At 37.4% G+C, this 15,712-nt stretch overlaps 1 protein-coding gene across 2 annotated transcripts in view; it reads left to right on the forward strand.

Annotated features, from left to right (window-relative positions):
- Window positions 1-15,712, forward strand: part of nalcn (sodium leak channel, non-selective) — a 76,505-nt gene that overhangs the window by 26,192 nt on the left and 34,601 nt on the right. For both annotated transcript variants that reach the window (XM_004081445.5, XM_078940004.1), the window contains 5 exons: window positions 5,052-5,183; window positions 5,502-5,669; window positions 10,642-10,833; window positions 12,888-13,025; window positions 13,416-13,490. In XM_004081445.5, coding sequence (XP_004081493.1) covers window positions 5,052-5,183; window positions 5,502-5,669; window positions 10,642-10,833; window positions 12,888-13,025; window positions 13,416-13,490 — 705 coding nt within the window. The remainder of the gene's footprint in view (window positions 1-5,051; window positions 5,184-5,501; window positions 5,670-10,641; window positions 10,834-12,887; window positions 13,026-13,415; window positions 13,491-15,712) is intronic.

Here is a 15,712-nt window from a genome sequence, read left to right on the forward strand (position 1 = left end):
CACGATACACTTACCACATATCCCTTAAGGTGGCCACACAAGCCTCAATGGAACTGTAAGACACACCCATACACTAATCTTAAGATACGCCCGCACCTGTCTACGACCCTCTGTGGACACAGACAACCAATATCCTATAGCACCCGGACAGGTCAACCCCCCCACGCTGGTGTTTAAGTTGGGAAACACCAAACCACAGGAGGAAGCATCTAGCTCTGCATGTGATATGCTGAAATTGTTTCTGACATTTTGAGTTGGTCTTATAGGTCTTTGGATCCTCACCTGAAGTATTAGCTGGTTCATTTTCCTCTCATCTTTCTTTTAAAGGCATGAAAATAAAAAAGTAAGGTGTGCAAAAGATTAGAGAGTTATCAATGAGGAAGCTGTATTTGCATATTGAAGAGGTTGTGCCACCAGTTTTCAGCTGGCTCCTCATGTTGCCTTGGCAATGCGATGGCTAAAAATGACAAAACATTCAAAATCGGGAGCTTGGGAGAATGACCGTAATTCTGTACAAATGAGAACACATTTTACGTTGTCTTTCAGTCTACATCCATCTCTTCTGCTCCTTTCCTCACACACTTACATGCAAACCTCTCTCCATTCAGCCAAAAGCCCCATGGGGTAGAGCATCTGGATGCTGTAAATGTCAAACTGCTTTGTCACGTCCACTCTCAGTCAGAGAGCCTAACCCCTGTGTGCTCTGAAATAACACCCGTCCTTGTGACTAGCAGCACTATCAACCTATGAGTCATTCCAGGGGGAAATATCATCCTATTATTTCATGTTTTTGTGTCAAATATGTTATTGTTTCACAGCAATTTCTGTCAAAAGAAATTACACCAGATTAAACGATCTCATTTTGGCAGGCATGTTTTTTAACTTTGCTTTTTAGGTTTCAAACATCTAATGAACAGTAAACACACATGTGAGAACAAAACAAGGTGTTTCTGCCAGGAAGGTGACCCTGAGCAGACTTATAACTGGAAATCTTCCGTTTTATTAAATAAATACGGAATGTAGTTTTTATTTTCTTAGGATGTAAAATAAAAAAAATTTTGGCCATTTATAATGATGCATAGTATTGTTTTTAACACTTTTCATTAAATTATTTTAATTTTTTAATTATTGAATGCAACAGATATGAAGGTAATGCAACAACCTTCATTAATCTGACAAAGGTGCTTTCTTTTGTTATTTTTTTTTTGTCATGCATTCTATTAACTTTGTAGTTTTGTCTTCATTAATCAAAAAAGCAATACCAGTTTGCCGATGATGAAAGGACCTTTGTTTTGCCTGAGGCTTGTTTTCGATTTTCCATGTGCAGCGTATTAACAAAGTTGTTTTTTTTGAAAGGTTAGGTTATCTTTTTTCTATACAGTTAAAAATTTGTGCAACTATCATGACCCCACTGACAAGAACCTGTCAGTTTTATTAGTACAGATAATTTGAGTTGGCTTTGTTGAAAGTCAAATTTTAGATATACCCATCCGTCTGTTTTTTTTAACCCGTTTAATCCTTTCCAGTTGAGTCAAAGCCTAAATCAAATCAGAAAAGACAATATTAAAAAGGCTATATTAAGAAATACATTTTTGCCTGGGGTCTCTGTGAGACAAAAGATGTTCAGTATTTTCTTTTTTCGGTTTGTGTGTACAACAAAGGTGACTGAGCCACAATTTAAAAGCTTTTCCAAAATGACTGAGGATCAGTAAAAAAATATCTGAGCACCGGGAGGAAGAAAAAGACAGAGGAAAGACAAATTATTACTCTGTATGGGTAAATGTATGGGTGAAAGGCTACATAAAGAAAATGTTTAGCTATCTGCAGCATTGGAGTTTAGTTTATGCCTACGCCATAGCCCTTCTTCCACAGTGTCTGCCTAGTAATGTTGTCTTTGTGAACTTTGTGAAGACAGTGGATTTTTGGTTAGAGTGCTAGCTATTTATTCTTGTCTTTAAAAAAACTGTTTATTAACATTTGCAATTATATTTTACTCATGTTGTTCAGACCTTTCTTATAGTTACAAACATTTCTATGGTGTGTGCATGATATTATCTGTGAATTTTGGCCTAAAATATTACTAAAATTCTTTTAATCCTATGAACTCTAAGACTGTGAAGAAAAGAAAATTTGAAAACGAATTAAAAACCCTGTAGAGGTAAGAAAAAATATATTAAAGAAATGTAGTTATAAAAGATTCTAAAGAAATGCATTTCCTATACTATTTGGTGGTTGCCCTTTAACAAGACAAAATGTAATATTTTTTAAATCATGAAAAATTAACAGTATAAATAGAAATTTAACAATAAATGAGTTTTTGCAAAGTTTGAAAAAGGCTTTAGATGAAGTTTGACAGCTTATCAAATCCAAAATCCCTTTTTTCAAATCAGTCCTTTAATTTACACAAACAGTAATTTTACATAAAAAAAACAACAAACAAAACTAAATTCACTGAAAACTATCTAATATGCTCAACGGAGACCATAAGTGATTAACTTTGCATAATTTGAAATAATTTTGGTAAAGAAAGTGACCTGTTATTTTTACACTTCTATAGCTTGCAGCAAAAGCAGATGAAACAAGTTAAGATCACACAAACCAGTGTATCATTTCATTTTTTCCCAATTATTTGAGCAGTAAGCTAAACTGCAGATGGTTTCTTCCAGACTTGAGTTTGTTTTATTCTAAGCACATGTATGTGTAGGAGGGTGGATGGCAGCAGTCCTGTTTTTTTTTTGTTTGTTCCGGGGTGAATTTGATCTTTCTAAAACTCCCTTTTACCACTCTTCATCTGTCTTCAAATATTCCTCACATATTTATTTTCTCCATTTTTCATGCGAGTCTGTTTTAGGATGTGTGATTCTCCCCACTCATAAGCCGTTCGTTCTGTCATATAAGTGGAGATTAAGGTTGCAGTCACAACTGTCACATTGTTTTGTAAAAGAATAAATGGTTACTCCCTTTTGTCTATAAGAGGAGCGTGTTTTTGTCTCGTCTCTGTCTGGATAATGAGTGCATCTCCGCTCATGAATTTTTCTCTAATCTGATGTTGCTGAAGGCAGTGCTGTTGCTATTCCCGCAGGAAATTGTGTACCTTTGTTGCATCTGCCTTGCTTGTTCTTCGTTTCTGAATACTCACTGATTCGGGGGTTTTGCACAATTGCTAATAATTGCTAACTTCTCCTAATTTCAGGCAGTTTTGTGTCTTCTCTTCTTTACCCTCTTTGTAAACTACTGGATAAATTTAGAGCCCTAGATAAAAACTGGAACCATGTCTATCATAACACCTGTATGAATGTGTTCCGTCTACACTTATTGTACTTTAAAAAAAACTTATTTTGTTAAATATTTTCTATTGGTTATTTTGAAATCTATTTTCAGTTTGACTGTTCAGAAGTTTTCATAATAATACAATAATGTTCTAATGTTCTTTAAGGAATGTTTTTTTTAGTAGATGTTTCAGGAAGTCTGCTGTTCCTCAGCCCCCAAAAATACACTTCTGGTAATCATGGTGAAACAAAAAAAACAAACAAAACAGACGTTTAACCTTAAAACTAATCCCCGACAAAATGTATTACGCATTTTGAAAATTAGGGGATTAAAAACCAAATAATAAAGCTGTTACTGGTTCAATAAATGATTAATTTGGTTCAATAAAAAAATCTGTTTAGTTTTCAATTTATTACCTAAACTAGGTTTGCTTGGTTTTGATAAAAAAAAAATCACATACGGTAATTCATCTTTTAAACAAAATGGGAGCATTTACAAAGAAAATTGCAAATGATCAATAAAACCTGAAGCAGTGTTTTGCCTAAAAATAAAGGTAGGAAAAAGAAAATGTATATATTAAATCGCTAAGTTTATGTTGATGAGCTAATTAAGAGCAAGTTAGAAATTAATTGACCAATTTTTTAAAATTACCTACTAATTTAGAAGAAAATCTCAGAAGAAGGATCGGGTCAATTGACTTGTGACTGAAAACAGTGAGACAAATGATCACATGGTACTTTAAGGGATAATTATGGAAGCGTATTGCATTCAATTTAAAAAATAGATTTAAAAAAAACACGGGAGATCTTCATTCAAATGTTTTCTGTGATTTTAGTTTTTCAGAACGACAAAAGCAAAAGATAACAACCTCTGTGCATGACAACTACAAGATGAGTGGCAATTAAAAGTTGGAACGCCACAGTGTGTTCGTGTCATAGACATTATCTGTTTTGTTCATTTGTTTATTTTTGTCTGTAGTGATGCAGAAAACGAGCAGAGGCAAGCAGGGACCGTCAATAAAGTACACAAAAACATCCAAGACAGTTTCTCAGTAACTCACCGTGAATAATGTCAAAAACATCACAAGAAAACTCACTAATGTTAAAACCAACTCCACAGAAATCCGTAATGGCAGTTCTCTTTCTCTTAGAGTGAACCAGCATGTTCGAGTAATGCAAGATGTAGACGCGTCCTTATCTCTTTGCTTTAGGACTACAACTGTTGTAGTCTGAAAAAAATTAGAACCAATTCCAAAAATATTTTATCAAATTCAGAAAACAAATTATAGCGAATTCTGGAAAAAAACAAAAAAAACAACAACAGTTTCTAAAAAAATTATTGCAAATTCAGAAAGAAATTGTGGGAAAAATCGGAAAAAAATTCTAGCAAAGTTGACCCCACCCAAAACATCAACGTCCAGCAGGTCACCCACGAACTTCACTGCTTTGTGCCCGATATTGCCGTCGGGATTGACTCACAAACAAACAAAAATAAACAGTTTATACTGCTCGATATTTAAAACTTTCCAAACGTTAGTAAGTAAGAAGACCAAAACATCAACAAAATGGATCATGTCTATGGACACACTGTGGCTTTTTAACTTCTTTTGCAAGTCATCTTATAGTTTTTATGAGCAGTAAAGGTTGGTGCTCAGGCGGTTTGTAGTTTTAGAATAGAACAAAAGATGATCAGAGTGGGACTTGAAGATATCTTGGCTGCTTTCTTTGCATTTAATTCACACTGAATGCATTTTGCAGATAAACTTTGCTCTGTTTCCACAGCAAATGATGCGATCCTCAGTCTTCCATATGTTCATACTGAGCATGGTGGCTGTTGATGTCATCGTAGCTGCAAGCAACTACTATAAAGGTGAAAACCATCGAAGACACTATGATGAATTTTACCTGGCTGAGGTGAGTCCATTTATTTCTACCTCTATTTAGAGTTGTAAAAATCTTCTGTTTTTTTTATTTTATGGCGCTGCTGTCCTTAAAGTTGCAAAAGCAAACTCACATCCAAAATACCCAAGATTCAGTTTAAAGACTGAAGATAAATAGATTCACATGTATGTCCATGATTGCATTCTTGCTAAAAACAACTTTTGAACTGTTTTTCATTTAAAAAAAAACATGCACACATCTACATACAGTATGTACACTAATATACTTTGAAAGTGGTGACTCAATGCAAAAACATCCATTTGTTTTGTTTTTTGTTTTAATCCATTTCAGGTTGCGTTTACGGTGCTTTTTGACTTGGAAGCTCTTCTGAAAATTTGGTGTCTTGGCTTCACCGGCTACATCAGCTCCTCTTTACACAAATTTGAATCCCTGCTGGTGATGGGCACTACACTGCACATCTACCCTGACCTGTACCACTCCCAGTTCACGTATTTTCAGGTATGGATGCAGAAAGAAACAGAGACAGATTTTTTATGTGAATACTTGCTTAACTTACTCTACCAAATTAGAATGTGAGTCATTTATCATTCCCTTGAATTAAATACAATAAAAATGAAACATTAGTCAGAAAAAACATTTGAATTTTGGGCTTAACATGATCTGTGGTAATACATTATCATAAAGATATCAAAATACACATTTTTTGTTTAAAGCCATATTATCTAAATATGTTATCAGGATGTTACTAATGTACCGTAGTGCCCACCTTAAAGTAGAAGTTCCCATGTCAAATTATGAGAAAGTCGCTTTAGAGTTTCTGTCTAATATCTCTCTTGTATACTTTACAGGTTTCCAAAATTAGAAATAAAAATCAACTGTAAAAATTATTGCCTTATTGCACTAATAGCATCATAGGGCAGATACAAGGCTCCTGTTGCCAAGCAGGACCTGCTGACCCCAAATTCTTCACAAGCCGACTTGTGAGAAGCAATTTCCCCTGTGGGATCAATAAAGTATTCACATAAGCAATTTTGACAGTGCTCTTAGGAGAATGTATTTTATAACCTAAACTAAAGCAGAGCAGCCAGGCTAATCTTCTCAGGCTTAAACTATAACGAGCATGAGGACCAACCATTCTAAAGGGCCTGTTTTCTGCAGAAAAATAAAGGAGCACAAACCAAGAGAATTAAAAGTGGAACTGATAGGCAACAAACTACAATGCAATGATGAAAATTCATCTGACTTTCATTTATTTGTGGCGCTGTAACAGACTGGCAACCTGTAGGGCAGGGGTCGGGAACCTATGGCTCGCGAGCCATATATGGCTCTTTTGATGGTCACATGTGGCTCGCAGACAAATCTTTAATTATACTTTTTTTTTCATTAGACCAGTCCTTCTCGGGCGCGATGCGATGCCAGAGGCGCGCAGTAGTTGCGGTGCTTGGAGAGAAAAATCTGCGCCAGCGCTATAAGTTTACAATTATCTATAATTTCACAGAGTTTGTACCAACTGGAAACCTGTGAATTGCCGTGCCTAAAACTGCGCGCTCCCGTCTCTGAGAAAGAGCGCGGAGTTGCGGGGACGGGATGTGTGAGGGAGAAAGCAGAGGGTGGGGGTGAGGTGTTGTGGGGACAGGCAGCAGGTGAACCGCGCAGGGATTGTAAAAACGTAAAACCCGCTGCCTGTCACTCACTGCAGCGTGTGAGTGTGTGTTTGGCTCCCCGTCTGCATGTGAGCGTCTGCCTCACATCTAAAGAACAGTCAGACATAAGATCACGTTTAAAGTCTCAATGCCTGCATGAAGCAGAAACTCACCACGTATCAACCAGACTAGACCATCAGCAAAACTACCACGAGAAATACTCATCATTTATTAGCAATAGCATAACAATGTTATTAAAAATAATCCACAGACTTATTGTACTTTAAAAGTGTTGAAATTACATCAAATGCACACATTCACTTGTATATTTAGTTTCAAACATATCGTTGCGGTCTGAGTTGGACTGGGTGGCTGTTGGGCCGCGTTATAAGTTCTGGAGTTCATGAAACGCATCAAGCAGAGATCTGATTGGCTCTCAGTTCTGTCGCTCAGCCTGTTGTTAGGTAGTTTGGACCTATGGGGTTCAGCTATGGGCCGATTAAGGGAAATGGGAGGGCTGACGCGGCAGTGAGCGAATATAAATTTGGGAGACGCGCTCTCGTCTCGGCGGGAGAGATTCAGGAGTTGCTGAATTAATTTTACGGCGTTTGTTGTGGTCTACAGTAACCAGAATAAAGAACCTTAAAAGAGGTTAAGTCTCCGTGCCTCAGTGTGGGATAGGGACGCTACATTATTGTATGGCTCTTTTTAAATTACATTTAAAAATATGTGGCGTTTTATGGCTCTCTTGGCCAAAAAGGTTCCCGACCCCTGCTGTAGGGTGTTCCCCGACTTCACCCATCAGTAGCTGGGCTGACTCCAGCAAGGATTTAGTGAGTACAGAAGATGGATGGATGCATTTATTTGCTATAACTTTATATATTTATGCTCCTATATTACAATACTGACCGATTTAGTCCAAAAAGTTCAAGTCCTCTGGTCAAAATACGACAGTTATGTCTTTATAATTCCTTTTATACCAGTTGGCTAACCATTAAGTTGGTCTCTTGACTACTCTGGCTCCTTTTTCTGTCCTATCTCAGTTTTCTATTTTAAACTATCTCCTCTGTCCTTCTACTAACATTTTATCATTACAAACAAACTGCTCTAAATAACACTTGAGGCACCTATCAGTACATGAGAGAGCATTTAATCAGAAGCAGTAGTGCTTTCTGTAGAACATACAAGCGTTATTGGAACGTACTTCTCTGTCTCATTCGTGGTTTCACCTCTTACAGTTGTCACCTGGTTATTTAAGGAGTACTCTATCAGCTTAAACAAGTATAACTCAGTTTTGTTCACAAGACGTTCATTTCAGTCTTGAACCCATTTATGCCATATGTTGCTAATTTGCAAGAACTTTTGGAAATACTGTAGGTACTTGAATATTTTTTATAAACCTCACTTTGCAAAGTATAAGTTGCAGATATTTGTGTAGTTTGGCTGGGGTTGTGAATTATACTCAGGTTCGACTCATGTGATTTTTAAAATAAAAATAAATAGCAACAACCACTAGATAGCACTGTAGGGTTGTGTGTCAGTATTTACTACTGACAGAAACACAGAAGAAGCGCTGCATAGTCTTACTCAGGGCTTGGCAGAGTTGTTCTGAAGTGACACAGAAGATTAAAAATTAAACAGATTTAGTGATTTAATACGATGTTTAAAGTTTAGGTGACTTTTAAGAATGTTCTTTATGCAATGGCTGTCTTAATAATTGTTCATATGTTGCAGTAATTTGCTAGATTCCTCCAATGTTTCATGAAGCTAAATACGGTTACAGCAGTAAAGCGTGCAGATATTCAGTCTATTACTGTTTTCTATTAGGGTTTGCCTTTCAAGATGAAACGTCCATTCTTGCTCCCGTATTTTGTAACATACATTTCTCCCAAAAGTGCAATTTGTACTTGTATTAATCCCATATGTTGTTATGGGACATTCGGCAGTGAACTGGTAGAGATTCAGTAGATTTTCTTTGCTGTATAGTTAAGGAAAATATGCTGATGATAATATCTATGTAATAATAATAATGATAATAATAATAATAGTAATAATAATAATAATGGTAGACAGAATTAAAAGAAAACTAACCCCCCCAGCTGGATAAGCCATGTGAATAATCTGAGGTGCTCCTCAAATGCAAAATAACTAATGGGTTTTGTTTTTCGAGTAGGTCACTGGAGACCAGAATAAACACGGAGGAGTCACAGGACATATTTTACATGATCCTATTACAGTATTTATTTTTTTAGTTTATTTTTTTAGTCAATGCTTTTTTCCCTAATGAGTGGTATTTAGGAGCCCACATGAATAATGCACCTCACTTGCTTATCACAAGACGTCCTTCATCATCCATTTTTGCTGATATCTATAAAAGTAAAACCCCGTTTAAATGTGCGACCTTTAAGTCACAAGTAATTAACCTTAAAGCTTGGTGCTGAACCCAGAAGTGTCCCAGTCATATGTGAACGAGCACAGATCAGAAACCTTGTATTTTTATTTTCTATTTGATTTTATTCATACACAAATAAGTGACATTTAATTATTAAAGGTTAGACTTATTATGTTTTGGTTTGAATGAAATGTCATTTGCTTTGTAAAGCAAAGCAAGCTTTGTAAAAAACAGTGGTTTTATTAGAACCAGTTCGACATTTTTTCTTTTGTTTTGAATTCTGTAACAACACTTATTTCAGCACATATTATTGTTATTTATAATAAAAACTTTGAAAGACCTTTTTTTCTTTTTGACAAATGTACATAATAAATAGATGTAATTTACCCGCCATGTTTGGACTGATTGCCTGCAGTATTTCTCTAAAGGTTTTACCACTGCCTGATTAAAAACAAACAAAAAACTGTTATTTATCATTGAAAAATCATTAAACTTTGTTTTGTCTCACAAAAAGTTAAAGCTAGACAACACAGTTATCTGATACTTTCTTTAAACTAGTTTCTAGAGTATATGAATTGCTAAAACATGTATATTCCAAATATTTCATAAAAGCAAAACATGCTTTAATAAAACAAGTTCAAAATAAGTGTTAAAAGTTGCATTAGGATTAAATAATATCACCTGCTAATAGGGAACATTTCAACAATTTATATATATATATATATATTTTTTTGTGTTATAACAATAATTATTTGACGTAGAAAAACCTCTCACAAATGTGGAGAGATTCACAAATGATTATTAACAATTGTTTCTTTATTGTGCAACTGCATGTAAATTTCTTTAAATTGAAAAATGTGCAATAAAGTTTATTTAAAAAAAGATTCACAAATGAGAGCGGGTTTGTGAATGCACATTTTAAAATTTGCATGATCTGTGAGTTCATATTGCAAATGTACCTAAAAATGATGTCTTTGAAGCATCTTTTGTGCATTTCTGAAAAATTTATTGTGAATTTCTGAAAGATTTATTGTGTTTTTGTGAAACACAGCGTTCACATTTGTGAGAAACACTTGTTGTGCATGTGTGAAACATTTAGTGTGCATGTGTAAAAGACAACGTGTGTGTTTGTGAAACACAGGGTGTGCATTTCCAAATTTATATTGCATGTTGCGTAAAATTACAGTTGTGAATCAGAGCGTGGGTATTTGTTGTGTGCAGGTTGTGTGCATTTCTGATTATTGAGACTGAATTCACTCCATACAATAGCCTCTTTGTTATTGATATTAGCAAGGGCAAATACATTTTCTGGTTGTTATTTTTTTCATTAAAAATGGATTTATCAGATGAGGTTTCAAAATGATACTTATGCATGTTAATAAATGCTTAATGTCGCAGAGAAGAAAATAAAGTTGTGTATGTTTCTGTCCCTTAGGTGCTGCGTGTGGTACGTTTAATTAAGATTTCACCAGCTTTGGAGGACTTTGTGTACAAGATATTTGGTCCAGGTAAAAAACTGGGCAGCCTGGTGGTCTTCACAGCCAGCCTTCTCATCGTCATGTCAGCCATCAGTCTTCAGATGTTCTGTTTTGTTGAGGAACTAGACCGTTTCACTACATTTCCCAGGGTAAGCACCTCTCATGCCATACCTACCTTTGTCCATACAAATAAAGCTTTCAACATTCGTAGACATTTGATTTCTGAAAAGTTATGAGGGATCTTTTCAAAAAAAATCCATCCTTGATTTGTTTTTTATTTTAGTAAACGACACATTGGAGCGATTCTAGTTTGCATAGGGGGCATGTTTTTGTTTTTCACTGTACCTAAAAAAAAACAAGACAACTGTATTCTTAAGAGATTCATTTACTCTGTTAAGTAGCGACATCTGAGGGGCTTCGGGACATTTTCTTTCATTTGTAAGTCATGAAAGCTTAAATGAATTCCACTTGTATGGAGAGAAATTAGACTCAGTCGGATTTGTGCGTGCGTAATTCTTGATTTGTGCGTAAATTAGGATTTGTGTATGCATATTCTTGCTTTGTGCGTGCGTAAATTAGGATTTGTGCATAAATTTGGATTTGTGCGTGATTTGTTAATCATATTATACGTTTTGTGTATAAGTTCAAAAAATATAAAATAAAAAAAATACAAAATGCAATTTACGTATGCACAAATTAAGATTACAACAGCTTGAAACTACTTACACACACACGTCTTTAAAAAACACGCACGAATCCTTTGTTACGCACACACGAAGCCAAAGTTACGCACGGATCTACCGTGAGACTCTTTTCACGTCTCACAAATTCGTCCGTAAGTGCTGCGTTTAAATACCAGTGGAATGCTCGGTCATTAGACTTTTCCTATCAGCCTTCCCTTCTAAACGTATTTCCTTCAGTGGGTGTAGCAGGGCTTAAAAAAACTTTAAAGGAAAATAAAAATTATTATCTGAGAATATGACGTTCAATTTTAAACGCTAATATATATATTAAAAGTATATTATTCTCCGAGACACCAAATTGATACAAAATGCGTAACAGGAACAACCAGTAGGGGGCACTGTTTTTTTTCTTCTGGAAAAATCAAAGGCAGTCAGACTGAGAGGGTCACGGGAAGAATGGCGGCCCATCTCGGTGGTCAGCGCCCCGAAGTAAGTAGCCTCTATGTTCAACACTAACATCTACTGTCTTCATGTATTGATTGAGTCATTGTCTGGATACGTTTAGAAGGGACGGCTGATAGGAAAATTCTAATGACCGAGCATTCCACTGGTATTTAAACGCAGCACTTACAGACGAATTTGTGAGACGTGAAAACAGTCTCACGGTAGATCCGTGCGTAACTTTGGCTTCGTGTGTGCGTAACAAGGGATTCGTGCGTGTTTTTTAAAGACGTGTGTGTGTAAGTAGTTTCAAGCTGTTGTAATCTTAATTTGTGCATACGTAAATTGCATTTTGTATTTTTTTTATTTTATATTTTTTGAACTTATACACAAAACGTATTATGTGAGTAACAAATCACGCACAAATCCAAATTTATGCACAGATCCTAATTTACGCACGCACAAAGCAAGAATATGCATACACAAATCCTAATTTACGCACAAATCAAGAATTACGCACGCACAAATCCGACTGAGTCTAATTTCTCTCCATACACTTGATAATGTGAGTCTGTTAGTGTACCCTAGTGTGCTTGGACAATAGTTTGAATGCAGATGGACTACACAACAGACCAAAAAGAGGACGTTAACTCAATAGAGTGCTAAAAATAGACTACACGGTTTAAAATAATGACCTGCTTTGTCTGTAATTGTGTATTGAATTAAATCCTAAAATTATATTTAAAAAGCAGTCTTATGGGTCTCAGCCTCTCATACTGTTTGGTAAGGTATCAGGTGACAGAATCTGGCTCTTTTTCTCCTTTTTTTCATCTATATAATCAAAAAACTAAATGAAAGTAATCATGCTGGTGAGACAAGGTCGGTGTGGGGGGGATGCACACTTAACTGCGCTATTTACTCTCAGTGCGTTTAAAATGTCTTGTCTCTTTGCAATGCCCTCAATCCATTTGTTGTTATACCTCTCTGTACTGCTGTTTTTCTGTGTTGTGTACCTTCTGGCCTTTTTAGCCTTTAGCATCCTCCAGGTTCTCCTATCATGTTTTTTTTTCTCCCTGCAGGCATTTATGTCAATGTTCCAGATCCTTACACAAGAAGGCTGGATAGATGTCATGGATCAGACCTTGGTGGCTGTTGGACGGATGTGGGCTCCAGTTGTTGCTATTTACTTCATTCTCTATCATCTCTTTGCTACTCTGGTGAGCAGAACTACTGTGTTTGTTTTTTAACTATAAATTATTTTCTGTTCGGTTCCATTTTATTTTGATCATCAAAGAAAAGCTGGAGGACACAAGTGGGTCAAACTCCCTTTTAATGTGATCCATTAGTGCCCTGCACTTCTAATGTCTTATCTGTCTGTCTGATAATCAGACATTTCCATGTTTGTCCCCCGATACAGCAGTGACACCATCATTCTCAGCCACACCTGTCTCCAGAAAGACAGGATGCAGTAAATCGACCTGACAGTGCTACTTAAAAAAAAGCATTCTGCGTTGTTTTGCTCAATTACGAATAAAATATTGTTATTGGTTTTACATTTTTCAGCTGTATTTAACATTTTGAATAATGTTACTCTTACTTCATTTTAGATTCTGCTGAGTCTTTTTGTGGCTGTTATCTTGGATAATCTTGAGTTAGATGAAGACTTAAAGAAGCTCAAACAGGTAAGAACCCCGTTGATTCTGCAAGCTAAACACGTGTGATTTCCTGCTCATAGCTCTATACATTTTTTGGCATTTGTGTTCCTGTCTAAAAGGAAATCCTGACTCCACAAGGTTTAGCCTTTTTCGACTACGTTCACACTGCAGGCTGAAACGACCCAATTCCGATTTTTTTTGCCCCTATGCGACCTGGATCTAAACTTTTCATGACAGTCTGAACGACACAGATCCGATCTTTTCAACTGTGACCCAGGCCACTTGGGTATCTTCTTTCTCTTTCGGCTTTTCCCATCAGGGGTCGCCACAGCGAATCATCCTTTTCCACCTCACTCTATCATGAACATCTTCTACCCTAACGTTAGCCAACTTCATGTCCTCTGTTAAGACATCCATGTATCTCCTCTTTGGCCGTCCTCTTGCCCTCCTGCCAGGCAGCTCCATCTCCAACATCCTTCTACCAATATATCCACTATCCCTCCTCTGAACATGTCCAAACCATCTCAGTCTGGCTTCTCTGACTTTGTCGCTAACACAGGCAACATGAGCCGTCCCTCTGATGTACTCGTTCCTTATCCTGTCTAACCTGGTCACTCCTAAGGAGAACCTCAACATCTTCATCTCCGCTACCTCCATCTCAGCCTCTTGTCTCTGTCTCACTGCTACCGTCTCTAACCCATAGAGCAGAGCTGGTCTCACCACTGTCTTGTACACCTTTCCTTTGAGTCTTGCTGGCACTCTTCTGTCACACAACACTCCTGACACTTTCCTCCAACCGCTCCAACCTGCCTGCACTCGCCTCTTCACCTCTTTTCCACAATCCCCATCACACTGAACTGTTGACCCCAAGTACTTAAACTCCTGCACCTTCTTCACCTCAGTCCCCTGTAACCTAACGCTTCTACCTTGATCCCTCTCGTTCAGACACATGTATTCTGTCTTACTACGACTGACCTTCATACCTCTTCTTTCCAGAGCAAACCTCCACCTCTCTAGCTGTTCCTCCACCTGCTCTCTACTCTCACTGCAAATTACAATGTCATCCGCAAACATCATTGTCCAGGGAGATTCCTGTCTTACCTCGTCTGTCAGCCTGTCCATCAGCATAGCAAACAAAAAAGGACTCAAAGCTGATCCTTGGTGTAGTCCCACCTCCACCTTGAACTCCTCTGTCTGACCTACAGCACATCTCACCACCGTCATACTTCTCTCATACATGTCCTGAACTACTCTGACATACTTCTCTGCCACTCCAGACGACCTTATACAGTACCACAGCTCCTCCCTCGGCACCCCGTCATACGCCTTCTCTAAATCTACGAACACACAATGCAGCTCCTTCTGACCTTCTCTGTACTTTTCCATCAACATTCTCAAAGCAAAAATGGCATCAGTGGTGCTCTTACGGGGCATGAAACCATACTGCTGCTCACAAATCTCCACCTTCTTCCTAAGCCTGGCTTCCACTACTCTTTCCCACAGCTTCATTGTGTGGCTCATCAACTTTATTCCTCTATAGTTGCTGCAGTTCTGCGTGTCACCCTTGTTCTTAAAGATCGGGACCAGAACGCTTCTCCTCCATTCCTCAGGCATCTTCTCACTCTCTAAAATCCTATTGAACAACCTTGTTAGAAATTCCACTGCTGTCTCTCCTAGGCACTTCCATAGGAGAGCAAACGATTTCAAAAGATCGGATACCTATTGGATTCAGGACCACATACCCAGGCCACTTGGGTATGTGGTCCTGAATCCAATAGGTATCCGATCTTTTGAAATGCGACCACCGTCTGACCGGCCAGGCCACATGTATCTGACCCGTACGTCATTGATACGCTACAAACTTCTTAATTCTGCATTGAAGTAGGCGGGAACGAGAACATAAACATCAACCATGGCGGACGATGTTGCTGAGACCAGTCAGTGGAAGGGAAGCAAGGTCAACGATTTGATTCATATTTGGGGTGACAGCTCTATTCAGGCCAAACTCAAGGGCTCTTGATGCAACTGGGCGGTTTTTGAAAATATTTTGAGCGAAATGGCCGAGCGTGGTGTTGAACCTTTCCCGCAATGACTTTTTTTTCCCCTTTCCGACCGTGGTCAGAAGCACGGGGGACCTCCGGGGTTCACTTCCCCGTTCTGACCCTTAGATTCTCGAGAACGGGTTAGTAAAGAGTCAATAAAATTTATTCTGGGGGAAACCTTTTATTATTGTTCTCCTTCCTCCGTAA

The sequence above is a fragment of the Oryzias latipes genome, chromosome 21 (genome assembly GCF_053564925.1).
Source record: "Oryzias latipes strain Hd-rR chromosome 21, Olatipes_Hd-rR_3.1".
Taxonomy (NCBI): Eukaryota; Metazoa; Chordata; class Actinopteri; order Beloniformes; family Adrianichthyidae; genus Oryzias; species Oryzias latipes.